The following is a 15,849-nucleotide window of genomic DNA, read 5'->3' as shown; positions in this document are numbered from 1 at the left end:
ACACCTCCTCTGAGAAGTTGGAGTCTGATGGGGGCCTGTGCCCTGCACTGGCCCTTTAAGGATTCAAACCCAGCCCTGGGAGAAAGGTAGGGCTGGTGGAGCCAGCAGCTGTGGCAGGCATGAGCCAATCAGGGCCCAGCTGGGGCTGTATAAATAAGGGCTGCTGGAGGGGTGCAGACAGACTCACTCTGGCTGGGAGCAGGAGGGACCTGTCTGCCAGGGAAGCTGGAGGCCTCCTGACTTAGAGCAGGGCCGGGGAAGGCAGGCAGAGCTGGGATGCTTGGGCCAGGCAAACTCCCAGGCTGCAGGGCTTGAAGCCAGGCTGGAGGGAACTAAGGCTGCAGTGGGGCAGCCAGGGCAGCAGAAGACAGCAGGTCCAACCCCCCTTGCTAATGTAGAGTGGCCATGTCAGACAGCAGTTTGCCCCTGTGGCAGGAGCTAGATGATGACCGGCAGTGGGTCACTGAGGCATGGTGGGCATAGGAGGTAGGGGTTCCCAGATAGGGAGGACCCCAGAGCATGAGGGCCCTGTGGCAGGGCAATACCCAGAGGGGAGGGTGCCACGGTCTGGGAAGGATGATGGGTGTATACACGGAGGTGCAGGAATATAGGTAACAGCAGGTGAGACACCAGCCAGAAGGGGGCACTCCAGTCCTGAAAATCCAGTTCCCAGAGTGTCCAGCAGGGGGTGCCCATGGAATGAGTCACGCCACAGTACATTGTGGTATAACGGATCGGGAGTTGACTCTCCATTCGCACCTGTCTGCCGATGGATGTTGATTCCTTTGGGACAACAGAAAGTCTATGTTCCAGTAACACATGAAGGAAAACTCCACACACATGGGGACAGAGCACAGAATGCCCCCCTGCTCCTCAGGTTTGGGTGTTTAAATGATACCACACAAGGCAACACAAGTTGTCGTGTTCATATAATATCCCCTTCCAAACCAGACTAGGAAGGGAACACGGCAGAGCTGGAATTCATAGGTGAATTTGACACCCACAAAAACATGTAAAGACATGGAACGGCTCTTATATGGCAATCGGTAATTTCCCCTTCCGACGCTCTCACCATCTCCTCATGGCTGAAGGTGAGCCATGGCCACTTTGGTTTAATTAGCACCGATGTCACATTCCCATCTCTGTAGACTTTCCTTCCTTTTCTCTTCAAGCATCTGAAGAAGTGAGATGCATCTCACAAAAGCTTGCACCCTAATTAATGTGTTAGTTTTGAAAGTGTCACCAGACTTCCTGTGGTTAGGACAGACTTTCTGTAACACATAGGCTACGTCTACATTGGCAAGATTTTGAACAAAAGCGCCTGCTTTTGCGCAAAATCTTGCCAACTGTCTACACTGGCAGTGAGTACTTGCGCAAGAACACTGACGTTCTAATGTATAAAATCAGTGTTTCTTGTGCAAATACCTTGACGCTCCCGCTCAGGGATAAGCCCTCTTGCGCAACTGTTGTGGTGCAAGAGGTCAGTGTAGACAGGAAACATGAATTTCTTGCGCAAGAGAGCCTGATGGTTAAAATGGCCACCGGAGCTTTCTTGCACAAGAGAGCGTTTACACTGGCATGGATGCTCTTGCGCAAAGGCACATACCAGTGTAGACGCTCTCTTACTCAAATACTCTAACGCAAAAACTCTTGCGTTAAAGAGTATTTGCGCAAAATCTTGCCAATATAGACGTAGATATTGGGATAGAGAGTACGCTTATTAAGTTTGCGGATGATACCAAACTGGGTGGGGTTGCGACTTCTTTGGAGGATAGGGACATAATTCAAAATGACCTTAGCAAGTTAGAGAAATGGTCAGAGGTAAACAGGATGAGGTTTAATAAAGAGAAATGCAAAGTGCTCCACTTAGGAAGGAACAATCAGTTCCATACATACAAGATGGGAAGCGACTGTCTAGGAAGGAGCATGGCAGAAAGGGATCTAGGGGTCATAGTGGACCACAAGTTGAATATGAGTCAACAGTGTGATGCTGTTGCCAAAAAAGCAAATATGATTCTAGGTTGTATCAACAGGTGTGTTGTAAGCAAAACTCGTGAAGTCATTCTGCCGCTCTACTCTGCACTAGTTAGGCCTCAGCTGGAGTACTGTGTCCAGTTCTGGGCGCCACATTTCAAGAAAGATGTGGAGAAATTGGAAAGGGTACAGAGAAGAGCTACAAGAATGATTAAAGGTTTAAAGAACATGACCTATGAAGCCAGGCTTCATGAACTGGGCTTGTTTAGTTTGGAAAAAAGAAGATTAAGGGGGGACATGATAGCGGTTTTCAAATATCTAAAAGGGTGTCACAAGGAGGAAGGAGAAAATTTGTTCCTCTTGGTTTCTGAGGACAGGACAAGGAGTAATGGGCTTAAAGTGCAGCAGGGGAGGTTTAGATTGGACATTAGGAAAAAATTCCTAACTGTCAGGGTGGTCAAATATTGGAATAAATTGCCAAGGGAGGTGGTGGAATCTCCCTCTCTGGAGATATTTAAGAACAGGTTAGATAGACATCTGTCAGGGATGGTGTAGGTGGAGCTTGGTCCTGCCTTGAGGGCGGGGGGCTGGACTCGATGACCTCTTGAGGTCCCTTCCAGTCCTATTATTCTATGATTCTATGATTCTATGTAGCCATAGGGTACATCTAGACTACAGGCTTTTGTCAACAAAGGTTTTGTTGACATATAGGGTGTGTCTAGGGGTACGTCTAGACTACATGCCTCTGTCGCCAGAGGCATGTAGATTAGGCTACCAGACATAGGAAAATGAAGCGGCAATTTAAATAATCGCCGTTTCATTTAAATTTACATGGCTGCCGCGCTGAGCCGACAAACAGCTGATCAGCTGTTTGTCAGCTCAGCGCGATAGTCTGGATGCCTGGGTGGCAACATCAAAGGTATTTGTCGACCACCCAGGTATACCTCATCCCAGAAGGCATACCTGGGTGGTTGACAAAAACCTTTGATGTCGACACCCGCGCGTTCAGACTATCGCACTGAGCCGACAAACAGCTGATCAGCTGTTTGTCGGCTCAGCGCGGCAGCCATGTAAATGTAAATGAAGCGGCGATTATTTAAATTGCCGCTTCATTTTCCTATGTCTGGTAGCCTAATCTACATGCCTCTGACAACAGAGGCATGTAGACTAGACGTACCCTAGACTACATGGCTTTGTTGACAGAGCCATGTAGATGAGACTGATCAAAAGAGGGAAGTGAAGCCGCGATTTAAATAAGCCCCCATATGCCTCGTAGGATGAGGCTTGCCGGGGAGGTTGACAAAGGGCTTTCATGTCGACGGAGAAGCGTCTAGACTGCCCTGATCTGCCGACAAACAGCTGATCATCAGCTGGTCGGCAGAGCGTGGCAGCCATTTAAATTTAAATTAAGCCACGATTATTTAAATCATGGCTTCATGTCCCCCTGCTGATCAGCTTCATCTACATGGCTCCGTCGACGGAGCCATGTAGTTTAGACACACCCATACTGTCGACGAAGCCTCTGTTGACAAAGAGCATCTACACTGCATCCAGTTCTGGCAAAGAGCATCCAGTTCTGTCGACAAAGGAAGCCACTTCATTGACATGATAGTGTAGATGCAAAGATCAGTGTAGCTGCAATAATAACTTCTGTCGACAGAACTCTGTCAACAAAAGGCGTTATTCCTTGTAAAATGAAGTTTACCACCATCGACAAAACTGCCGCGTTCTGTCAACTTTATGTTGACAGAACTCGGTGGTAGTCTAGATGCAGGTATAGTTTTCTTGACAAAAATCCACTTTTGTCGACAAATCCCTGTAGTCTAGACACACCCATAATTACATGGTCATGGTGATCATGGGGACTTCCACTGCCCTGGATTCGCCCAACAAGAATAATATGCCTTCCTTCCCCCAAGAACAAAGAGATTTATGACCCAGCCCAGCCAAAAGCCATCATTTGGGCAAGGCCGTTGGCTCCCTCTGAGAAGCTAGGCATTGTGGGTATTTTCATGCAGAAGAGATTGACTTCTGCAGTGCACTTTCCCCATTCAATCACTAGGGGTCAAAAGGGAGCTAAGACAGACCCAGTTTAAACTGGGGAGCCTCATTTTACAGGTAGGTTACCCTAGGAAGGAAGGTGCATTCCTATGAGACGCGATGTGTACAAAGCCGAGAGACAAAGCTACTGCAAATACGGTTTAATTTAATGTAATTGAATGAAAGACCCAAAGAAGGTCCAACAAGGACCCACATCGGTTGCCTTTTCTCTTTACTGCTGCTTGTCCCTGGCTCCGAAACCCACCTGGTGCCAGATCCATGAATATAAACACGGAATTTGCCACTAGGTAGCACATGCCCCTCCCCACCCATGTACACCCCCATCTACTCAGTTCTCCCCATTAACACGGGTCTCCATGTTTTGAGGAGCAGCCTTGGGCAATACTGGCCTGCACTCGGCATCCTGTTGAGTCTTTATTTCCCTCCCGTATGGATTTATTTGGCCTGGCCTCCCCCTCCCCTCGCTCCTTCCTCAGGCTGGCGACTTTGGAGAAAAATTCCAACCTGAGAACAGCCCCCACTTCCTTGCTTGAGAGTTGGGGATTCCCCCGGAATTACACACACACACGGGTCACCCCCTTTTTCCTCCTGGGGTTACTTGGGAGCAGGCCTCGCTCTCCCGTGTGCCTGGTGGGTTTCACATTAAAGGAGACACTGCGTACCCCAAGGCAGATGTTGGGTACTTGGGGACCCCTCTGCTTCCCCTTGCTGCAGGCACTTGCTCCCAACATGAATCCACAACGGCAGTGCCTCCACCTGTCCGCACTTGCTGGTGTGTCTTGGGAGCCTCTCCGGCCCCAGAGTTAGCCTGGCTGTGGGCTGCGTCCTGGGAAGCACTTTGCCAACAGCCCCAGAGACTCCCAGCACCTTCTCCGCAGCCCTTCTCTGTCAGGGCCTCTCCCGCCTGGGACAATTCCCATCAGCCCCTGCAGCAGCCGGCGAGATCCCAGTCCCAGCAGGCTCCGGCTTCCAGCAGCAACTCCTGGCCTGGAAAAGGCCTCCCGGGACAGGGTCGTTTTGCTCAGTGAGCTTGTGTACCCAGGATTGGTGGACGGCGCCGATGGACCTGAAGCCACACGGGGAATGGATGCAGGGGGGGTGCCCAGCTTGCCCAGCCAGTGTGAACAGGGGGTGAATAGAAACCTGTGAACGTAAGAACATAAGAACGGCTGTACTGGGTCAGACCAAGGGTCCATCTAGACCAGTAGCCTGTCTGCCCATAGTGGCCAGTGCTACGTGCCCCAGAGAGGATGGACCGAAGACAATGATCAAGCGATTTGTCTCCTGCCATCCCTCTCCAGCCTCTGACAAACAGAGGCCAAGGACACCATTTTATCCCCTGGCTAATAGCCTTTTATGGACCTAACCTCCATGAATTCATCTATAAGATGAAAATTGTGTCGATCAGTCAGGAACTAAGAAGCCCCCCTGACCAAAGTGGGGAATGACTGCGGGGCTGTCTTGGGGGCGGTTAGAGATTGGAAACTAGGCCAGGTCTACACAAGGGAGTCATTTTCAAACAACCCCCCTTATTTCAAAATAATATGCGGAGCATCCGCACGAGTGTCCGCTTGAGCTGTTACTTCGAAATAACAGGCTGGTGATTCTGAAATCGGTACGGCTCCCTCCCTGGGAGGGTCATTTCAAAATCGTTCTTCTAAAATAGCGGTTGTGGGGATTCTCTGGTGCTGCTAATTAAAAATAACGACTCCCCAGAGTCGTGCAAATTCAGCACTCCCGGTGCTTCCTGGGGCTCTATGTCAAAGGTGGTACATCCACATTTCAATTTTGCTCTTTCAGGAGTTATTAAATTGAATGTAGTAATTTTGAAATAATTTCCTAGTATGGACAGGCCCTGGGAGAGGTTTGTAGGGGGGACACAAGGAACAGTTTATGGGGTGACTGGGGGACAGGACAAGCTAAGGAATGGGGTGGGGCAGACATACCTCCTACTCTGTAACCTCAGGGGTAGTGGCCTTGTCCGCAACCGCCCAGCACCTCCCCTTTGCTGGGGATGATACACGTGTCCCTGTCCAAGCCAATGGCATTGCAGAGACAACTTTTGCCTGGTCACTCAGTGCCCTCTGATCAAGACAGTCCAATGGATGAGGAACTAGTCGTGGCTGGAGCAGATGTGGGTCCCTGGCTGTATCTGTACCCGGCGATACATCCCCATCCAGACTCCTGCAGGAGAAGGCAAAGCAGAAATTGATCCATCTGCAGACTCTGACTCCTGGGGCTCCCTCCTATGTCTGGAGCCAGTGTGTGCTGGAGGCGGGGACTGGGAATCAGAGATGCGGGCAGATTCCCACCACGCTGCTCTCCAGCCAGGTCTCAGCCTGGAGCCCCTGGGATCCCAGGCTAAGCATGGCCAGGCTGGTGGGTACTTGATTGGGAAAGACGGGGTAAGCAGGGGGGCGCTCTCCCTTGCCTCTTATTGCTGACTCGGGCTAGTCTCTAGGTGGCGCTGTTCTCCCTGGAGCATCACTCACCTGGCCGCTTCCACAGTAACAATCCCAGGACCCCAATTGCCAGGGCAGTGAGGATGCAGCCAGCCATGATCCCCAGGACACCAGGCCAGCCCGGGCGCTGAGAATCTGGAAACATCCCAAGTCAGACTGAGTCAAGGGTCCTCCACACTCCCTGTGCCCCTCCCCCAGGGCCTTTCCCACCCCCACGTTCCATGTTTGGGAATCCTGAACCACCATCTCCTTCCTCCTGCTAGCCTGCTCCTCTCAGACACCCTCTGGAACTCCACTTGTTACAACCTTCCAGCATGACTAGGAACCCCTGAGAACAGTTCTCCAGCCAGTTACGCACCCACCTTACAGTCACCCCAACTAGGTTGTAGTGCCCTAGTCTATTGACAAGAAGATCATGCAGGACAATAGCAAATGCCCTGCTAAAGTCTTGGTAAACCACATCCATCGCTTCTCCCTTAGCCACAAGACTTGTTATCTTCTCAAAGGAAGCCATCCGACTGGTTTGACATGAGTTGTTCTTCACAAATGCATCCTGGTTGTTACCAATCACCTTACTATCTCCCAGGGGTTTGCAGATGAATTCCTTAATTTCTTGCTCCAATATCTTTCCTGGCACAGAAGTAAAACTGACTGGTCTGTAGCTTGCTAGGTTGTTCTTATTTCCCTTTGTGTAGATGGGCACGAGATTTGTCCTTTTTCCATCTTCTGGAATCTCTCCCACCTTCCATGACTTTTCCAAGATGATAGCTAAAGGCTCAGGGTGTGTCTAAACTACATGGCTCCATCGATGGAGCCATGTAGTTTAGGCTGATCGGCAAAGAGAAATGAAGCCACGATTTAAATAATCGTGGCTTCATTTAAATTTACATGGCTGCTGTGCTGAGCCGACAAACAGCTGATCAGCTGTTTGTCGGCTCAGCGCGCTAGTCTGGACGCTACCGCGTCGACCTGAAAGCCCTTTATCGACCTCCCTGTTATGCCTCGTAGGATGAGGTTTACCGGGGAGGTCGATAAAGGACTTTCATGTCAACAGGGGAGCATCCAGACTAGCGCGCTGAGCCGACAAACAGCTGATCAGCTGTCTGTCGGCTCAGCGCGGCAGCCATGTAAATTGAAATGAAGCCGCGATTATTTAAATCGCGGCTTCATTTCCCTTTGCCGAACAAACAAATCTACATGGCTCCGTCGACGGAGCCATGTAGTTTAGATGTACCCTTAGATACCTCCTCTATCAGCCCCTTGAGTAATCTAGGATGCATTTCATCAGGCCAAAGTGACTGGAAGACACCTAATTTGTCTAAGCTGAAAAAAAATCTAAGAAAAAAACCAACAATGTAGTACCTTACAGTCCAGCAAAAAATGTAGATGATTTTATGAGCTTTCAAGGGAACATTTACCTTTATTGTGTGTCTAGACTACAGGGTTTTGTCGACAAAAGTGGGCTTTTGTTGACAAATCTATACCTGTGTCGACACTGCCGCTGAGTTCTGTCGACATAATGTCGACAGAACTCGGCAGTTTTGTCGATGGCGGTAAACCTCATTCTACGAGGAATAACGCCTTTTGTAGACAGAGTTCTGTCAACAGAAGGCGTTATTGCATCTACACTGTCCTTTGAGTCTACACTCTCCTGTCGACAAAGGGGCTTGCTTATTGTCGACAGAACTGGATGTCGTCTAGACGCTCTTTGTCAACAGAACCTTTGTTGACAGTATTTGTCCACAAAGCTTCTGTCGACAAAAGCCTATCGTCTAGACGTACCCTAGGGTGCTGTATGACTATTCAATATCTTTTTAAAAAAACTTTCTCTAAGCAATTTTAACTTGTTCTTTTCCTATTTAAACTTCTAAACCTCCCCCATTTCCACTAGCAGTCACTGTGTTAGGAATCCCATTACCATCAACCCTCTTGGTGAAGACCAAAACAAAGAAATCGTTAAGCTTTTCTGCCACTTCTACATTTTCTATTATTGTTTCTCCCTCCCTACTCTGTCCTCAGTCTTCCTCTTGCTTCTAATATATTTATAGAATGTCTTCTTGTTCCCCTTTATGTTGCTAGCTAGTTTGTGCTCGTTTTGTGCCTTTGCCTTTCTAATCGTGACCATGCATGGCAGTGTTGTTTGCTTATATTAATCCTTTGTAATTTGGCCTACTTTCCACTTGTTCTGTGACTCCTTTTTGATTTTTAGGTTTTGCAAAATCTCCTGGTAAAGCCAAGAAGGTCTCTTGCCAGACTTCCTATCATTCCCACGCAGCGGAATAGTTTTCTCTTGGGCCCTTAAAAATGTCACTTTGAGAAACAGCCAAGTGCCTTCAATGGTTTTTCCTCTTAGCCTTGTTTCCCCTGGGACCTAACCTACCAGCTCTCTGAGCTCACCAAAATCTGCCTTCCTGAAATCCATTCTCTCTGTTTTACTGTGCTCCCTTCTACCATTCCTTATGAACTCTGATTTCATGGTCACTTTCACCCAAGCAGCCTTCCACTTTCAAAACCTCAACCAGTCCCTTCCTCTCAGGTTCCCCTCCCCTCTGAGACCCCCCGAAACTTCTCCCCACTGCCCTGTAGGCCTCTCTCTGTCTACTCATCCCTTATAGGCCTCTCTCTGTCTACCCTACCCATTCCTCTGCCCCCAAAATTCCCTCTCTGCTTTTCCCACCTCACTTTCCCCCCCACACCATGTGCCCACCTGTGCCACAGCCTTTCCCTCGGTAGCCAGCACCCCCTTCCCAGCCTCTCCCCATGCCCTGCCCTGCAGTACTCACCCCAGGTCACCCTCAGGGGGGTGTTCCCCAGGCTGCTGTGTCTCACCACACACACGTGCTCTTCGGGGCCGGCTCCCTCCTGTCCCAGCTTGATGGACACCTGGATCTGGAAAGTGGGGTCTCCGTTGGGTCGGATCCCGCTGCTCAGCTGCTCCCCCTGATCCCGCTGCTCCCAGGTCACCTCAATGGAGGGCGGGTAGAACCCCGTCACATGGCAGATGAGGCGTCGTGGCTGGGTCTGGTTCCCTGGGATGAGGGCCACACGGGCTGTGGGCCGGGCTGGGTGGCAGGGAGAGAAACGGTCATCAGTGACGGGCACTGGGAAAGAAGGAGGCTGTAGGTTGGGTCTGAGGAGCTCCAGCGGATCTCTCACCTGTCTTCTGAGCGATGAAACTCCTGGTGGCCTTGAGCAAGGCCGCACATCGCTGCAGGCTGATGTGACTTATCACAGGATTGCTCCCCCCTCTCTGGTTCAGGCGCTCGGTCAGTGGCCAGGCCGCCGGATGCACCGAGATCCAGCGGTTGTGGTTCCCCTGGTACTGCAGCATGTCCTCCCCGTTGAGGGCATAGCGGGTGATGGCTCTGATGACACGGGTGGCATCGTCCAGCTCACAGTTCTTCAAAACTTGCATGTAGTACGGCTCTGGGGGGCAGAATGGACGCCTGACCTCAATTTGCACCAGCCAGATGTAGGAGACGGGTAAGTTCTCCCATGCAAGGGACCGAGGAGTCCTACACTCCTACGCACACACAGCCCACCAAACCCTACGTCTCTCTGTGAGTTGGGAATAGAATTGAAGTGTCCTAGTTCCCAGCCTCCTTTGCTCCAGCTATGGTGGGTTGTCTCACGGAGACCCCCTTGAGTCCAAGCCCAGCCCCAGAGATTGTGGGGCCCGTCGGACGGTGGATGCTCTAGTTTAAGTCAAACCCATTCGAGGTCATCTGCGGAAGTGGGTTGTGACCATGAAAGCTCATGATACTCGAAATAGTTTTGCTCCTTCCTTAGGCTTTGTCTACACCACACATTTCTGCGGCAGAAAATAGGCTAACGAGAGACTCATTAGCATGAGTTGCAGCATTGTTAGCACATTTTCTTCCATTTCTTTTTGCATGAAAAGAAGCCGTGTTGCTACTTCCATTTAGTGCAAAAAGCCTATTTTGCATAAGATCCTTATGCCTCTCAGGGACAGGTAAACTTCCTTGCCTGCACAGCCCCAAATTTCTGCACCAACATCCGTGACTCGGTACAAACATCACCCACCCTTGCAAGTTTGCTGCATGCTAGAATTTACATGACATGTAATTTACCGGAGTGGACGGGCCCGGCGGAATACCGGGAATTTCCCGGTGAGCTGTCGTCCAAATGGACTGTCACATTCTCCAGGCTTATTTTGATTCCCAGTCTGCCTCTGTCTAGCTCCTTCCTGCTCAGCTCTGCAGCCCATGCTGGCCCCTCCCCCTGTTTCTACTGGCAGCAGCCACAGCCTGAAGCCATAGAATCATGGAACTGGAAGAGCCCTCAAGAGTCATCAAACCCAAGGCAGGACCAACCCCAACTCAGTCAACCCAGCCAGGGCTTGGTCAAGCTGAGACTTCAACACCTCTAGGGATGGAGATTCCACCCTCTCCCTAGGGAACCCAACCCAGGGCTTCCCCACCTGCCTAGGGAAATCGTTTTTCCTAATCTCCAACCTAGACCTCCCCCGCTGCAACTTGAGACCATTACTCCTTGTTCTGTAGCTCCCCCAGGACCCGGCCCAGCTCCCTGCTCGCTCCTGAGACCTGGTGAGTCAGGGTGGGGAGCGGCTGAGAAAGTTGCAGGGACTTTCTGGCCTGAGAAGTTGGGTGGAGGAAGGGAAAGCAAGGGAGACCAGGAAGGTACAGGGGAGCAATGGGGGCAAGTAAGATCCGGGTTCAGGGGACAAGTTGAGGCTGGGTTAGGCCAGGAGGGCTTTGTCCTCAAAATAAGCATGTTTGGAGTGAAACCCTTTCCTGCTGCTGCACCCAGCATCGGGGAGAGGGAGGAGGAGCTCTCGCCCCACAATGCTCCTGGATCACTGCAGCCCAAGCAGAGAGGTGGAACTTCAGAGATGCTGAAGCACAGATCTCAGCTTGGGAGCCGTGCACTGGGATGGAGGGGGAACGCAGGGGAGCTCCTGCAAGTGACTGTGTCCTGCACTGCAGAGGAAGGTGCAAAATCCCCACGGGTCTTTTACTGCTCTGACCTGGGGCAAAATTCCTTTCTGCCCCCAAGTTTAAATCCTGCACTGGTGGGCAAAACATACCAACCACACACCTCAGAGAATCCTTTCTCTGGTAACTCAGCACTTGATGGTAATGTTTTCACTAGCTGGTTCTTGAGCAAGAAATAAGCAAAAGAGGCAAAGCGTGGAATATCGCCAAGCCTCATTTGCATCCCTAATGAGACGCCCTGGTGTCTATTAAAACATTTGGCCAGTCCTCCCAGTATCAAACAGACTGAAAGGCTCATACTGAAGGGCACTGTTTTCATTTTGGAGGTGATTGTGCGACTTTCTGTAACTTCAGGCATTGTCAGCACGGGTCAAGATGACTATGTCAATGACATGTTTCAGAAAGACTTGTTGTTGATATCCCCCCCATCGGCACCCCACAATCTGTCCTGCTGCACCAGGAGCTCCAGTCTTCTACAGCGATGGCCTAGAGTTGAGGTCACACCAACCACAAGACTCCTGCATCTCAGCCCCTTCCCCCAAGTTAACAGCTTGGTACTAAGGAAGTCCCTCCCCCTCACGTCCTTTCTTCCACCTCCCCCTTCACTCCTTTGAGCTGCCAACCCATCCCTTCCTGTGCTAAGCCTGGGCCCCAGGGACTCACCGGCCTGTGGGGCGCTGGTGTTCACCTCCCGCACCAGGATCTGATATGTGGTCTGCATCCAGGAGTCCCAGGACAGGCACTGAGTGCTGCTCTGATTCCAAAAGTCCTGCCTGTCCTGGTTGTAGCTGTTGCGAGGAACTAGTCTGCCGCTGTCGCTGTCATAGACGGAGAGCAGCAGGTCGTCCACCCTCAGGGCACTCAGCCTCTTGAGCAGACCAGGGGCCGCCTGCGGGGTGACGAGCTGGAGAAAGGAGAGACGGTGCAGCCCTGCAGGAAGGAGAGAGATTGGGCTGGAGAAAGTGCCCTGAGACTGGGCTGAAACAGGGTCCAGGCATCCGGCAGCACAGGGGTCGCTTACCTGCTGAGGTGATGGAGCAAAAATGCAGGATCCAGGAAGACACCAAGAGAGTGTTGGCCCAAGGAGCCATGCCCCAGGGGGTCAGGATGGCAGCTCTATGGGGTGGGGCTGAGGTCTGGACCCAGAGAGCTGGGGATAGAACAGCAGCCTGCCTGTTACTGGGCTCTCCGCTGCTCTGACAGGAAACTCAGTAGGGGAAACCCACACCCAGAAACTGAGAAAACATCAAGCAAAATAAATCCACCACCCCCCGCCTCGCTCGCTAGTTCACCGGAAGCCTGGCTCCCCACTTGCACAATTAACAGTTTCCAACTCCAGCTGTATAATAGTGGCAGGAGCATGCTGCTAAGAAAACAGTCCCCTTGGCTACCTTCCTTCCTAGCAACAGAAATTCTTCCCCTGTTCAAAAAATCCTGGGACGTTTCATGTCAAAACCGAAACTGTTCCTGCAGTGCAAAGGTGGCTTGGGGGTAGGGCCATGCCCCAGTAGAACGACCGGATGAGCAAAACTTAAACTGCTAGAAACCAGATCATTCCCAAGTAAGCCTGCCACACCCCACCACGTCTCCACCTTCCACAAGTAAAATGTTGAACCCCGTTCCTGGAAGCTGCAAACGGACAGATCTACAGACGCTCAGCCTCTCTTTACAAGCTGCACCCCAAATTTGAAACCCCTTGCTTTATTGCACACAACGTTCATGCTTTGTGTACAAGGCAGCTTTCATTGTGTTAACAGGAAGCGTTTTTCCTTGGCTTTTCTCATGCTGGGCACACAGCCAAGGCCGTGATAAGAGCTTCCTGATTCTCAAATATCTTTCAACCATGCAGTGGCAGCAGTTTTCAGTTTTGCTGTAGCTACAACAAATATACAATATAAACTATAGTACGCCCACATCCTGAATACTGCATACAGCAAGGATAACACCCCGCTAGCCCTCCTTCCCCTAAGAACAAAGGGTATGTCTACACTGCCACCCTAGTTTGAACTAGGGTGGCAGTGTAGACATACCCAAAGAGATATTATACCCCGCCCAGCAAAAAGCCATCATTTGGGCATAACCTCCCCATCGCTCTGAGCTCCTAGGCATGGTGGGTGTGTTCATGCAAATGAGGTTGGCTTCTGTAGTGCACTTCCCCCATTGGACCACTAGATGTCAGAAGAAAACAGAGACAAACTCGATGGGTAGCATGGTTTACAGGCCGGTTGCCCGAGGAAGGACGGTGCATTCCCACGAACCGTGACGTGTACAAAACAAATGGACAAAACAACTACAAATACGGTTTAATTAAATTTAAGGGTCTGTCTAGACTACAGGGTTTTGTCGACAAAAGTGGACTTTTGTTGACAAAACTATACCTGCGTCCACGCTGCCTTTGAGTTATGTCGACATAACATCGACAAAACTCAGCAGTTTTGTTGACGTATGTAAACCTCATTCTACGAGGAATAACGCCTTTTGTAGACAGTGTTCTGTCAATAGAGGGCATTATTGCATCTACACTGTCCTTTGTGTCCACACTATTGTGTCGACAAAACAGCTTGCTTTGTCGACAGAACTGGCTGTCGTCTAGACGCTCTTTGTCAACAGAAGTTTTGTCGACAGTATCTGTCGACAAAACTTCTGTCAACAAAACCCTGTCGTCTAGACATACCCTAAGTAAGGCCCCAAAGAGGCTCCAACTAGGCCTCACATCGATTGCCTTTTCGCTTTCCTGCTGCTGTGTTCCTTGGCTCCGAAACCCACCTGGGGCCAGATCCATTAATATAAATATGGAGTTTACCATTAGGTAGCACATAACACCCCCTACCCTCCCCACTCCCCGTCTACTCAGTTCCCTCCTTTAACGCCAGTCTCCATGTTTCGAGGGGCATGTTGATTCTTTATTTTCTTCCCGTGTGGATTTATTTGGCTTGGCCTCCCCTTCCCCTTGCTCCTTCCGCAGGCTGGCGGCTTTGGAGAAAAATTCTAACCCAAGAATCACCCCCACTTCTTTGCTTCTGAGTTGAGGATTCCCCCAGAATGACACATACATGCACGGGTCACCCCCTTTTTCCTCCTGGGGTTACTCCCTTATGAACCTTGGCACCTGGCGGGTTTCACATTACAGGAGACCCTGCGTACCCCAGGGGGGATGTTGGATAGCTGGGGATCCCCTCTGTACCCCCTTGCGCCTAATGGAATATACAACGGCAGTGCCGTCACCTGTCCACACTTACTGGTGCTCCTTGGGAGCCTCCAGGAATCAGCTTATTCCAGGAATAATCTGGATCACACTCGGTCACCTCAATGTGGCAGGGGTAGAACCCCGTCATGTGGCAGACAAGGCAGCACGGTCGGGCCTGGGTCCCTGGGACGAGGGCCACACAGACTCTGGGTTGGGCTGGGGAGGGGAGAGAGGGTTACCTATCCCTGGGTCTGGGAGAGCAGGGGGCAGCGTGTCAGAACTGGGGGGCACCAGTGGGGGTCTCACCTGGCTTCTGAGCGATGAAACTCTTGGTGCTTTTGGTCAAGGCCACGCATTGCTGGGGAAAGAGGGTAGGGCCTCCCCATAGCAAAACTCTCCCGTTCCTGGTTCCAGCGCTCAGCCAGTGGCCTGGCCCCCGGGTGCACCGAGAACCAGCGGTTCTGGCCTGACTGGGACCGCAGCACATGAGGGAAGGGGAGGGAAGAGAGTCTCCCTGACTGATTTTTTCAGTGGGTCAGCAGCCCCCACCCCATAAAAGATTGCTCAGCCCTGCCCTACACCCAGGGACAGAGCCTCCGAGTCCTGGATCTCCGCCCCTTTTCCACACTAACTAGGGAAGTCCCTCGTCTTGGATGTTCCCTCCCCCAGCTCCCGCCTAGCTCCTTTGAGCTGCCCGACCACCCCCTTGCTGAGCCTTGTGATGGGCCCCAAACACTCACCTGCAGGGCGCTGGCGTTCACCTCCTGCACCAGGGCCTGGTACATGGTCTCTACCCAATCATTCTGTAGAGTGTAACTGAGTTCTATTAACCACACTGTGTAAATTGTATAATCTTGTGTTGTGTAGTGGTGTGGTATTAGGCCAAGCATAAGTGTTAAAAATAGTAACCCAGGAGTTAAGTTGTAAAAATAGATTTATGATTAACTTCGGCAGCTGCCCCATTGAGGAGCTGGCTGTGGACGGAGGTTTTATTATCATTATATTGGCTTTGTTTTTGTATTTTTTGCTTGCATGCTGCGCCACCTTAAGTGAATTCGAAACAGTGATTTGGTCTAGTTGAATTGTAATCAAAGAAGTTTGTAATTAGTTAAGTATAGTTAAGTTGAGGTTTTTCCGCCCTGTATAAGCATTAGGTAAGTGCTTGTTTTTTAAAATCATTTGAAAGTTA

The 15,849-nt window shown here is 50.8% G+C and overlaps 1 protein-coding gene across 3 annotated transcripts; it reads right to left on the bottom strand.

Annotated features, from left to right (window-relative positions):
* Positions 1-3,223: 3,223 nt before the first annotated feature.
* On the bottom strand, positions 3,224-13,421 carry LOC149520997 (class II histocompatibility antigen, B-L beta chain-like). Of its 3 annotated transcripts, XR_016348079.1 has the most exons (7): positions 12,495-13,419; positions 12,137-12,403; positions 9,654-9,923; positions 9,281-9,559; positions 6,528-6,632; positions 5,982-6,219; positions 3,230-5,178 (listed from the first exon to the last, which is right to left on the bottom strand). XR_016348079.1 is itself a non-coding variant. In XM_089774286.1 (6 exons), exons 1-6 carry the CDS (start codon positions 12,562-12,564, stop codon positions 6,149-6,151), a joined length of 1,062 nt encoding a protein of 353 aa, XP_089630412.1. In that variant the 5' UTR covers positions 12,565-13,419; the 3' UTR covers positions 3,224-6,148. The 3 variants fall into 3 exon arrangements, 1 of the variants encoding a protein (XP_089630412.1); XR_016348080.1 differs by lacking the exon at positions 6,528-6,632 and having other exon boundaries at positions 3,224-5,178; positions 12,495-13,421; XM_089774286.1 differs by having other exon boundaries at positions 3,224-6,219.
* Positions 13,422-15,849: the final 2,428 nt, after the last annotated feature.

Source organism: Pelodiscus sinensis, chromosome 30, assembly GCF_052426305.1.
Source record: "Pelodiscus sinensis isolate ZL-2025 chromosome 30, ASM5242630v1, whole genome shotgun sequence".
Classification (NCBI taxonomy): domain Eukaryota; kingdom Metazoa; phylum Chordata; order Testudines; family Trionychidae; genus Pelodiscus; species Pelodiscus sinensis.
The sequence above is the reverse complement of the archived record's forward strand: the minus strand, read 5'-3'. Positions and strand labels throughout refer to the sequence as shown.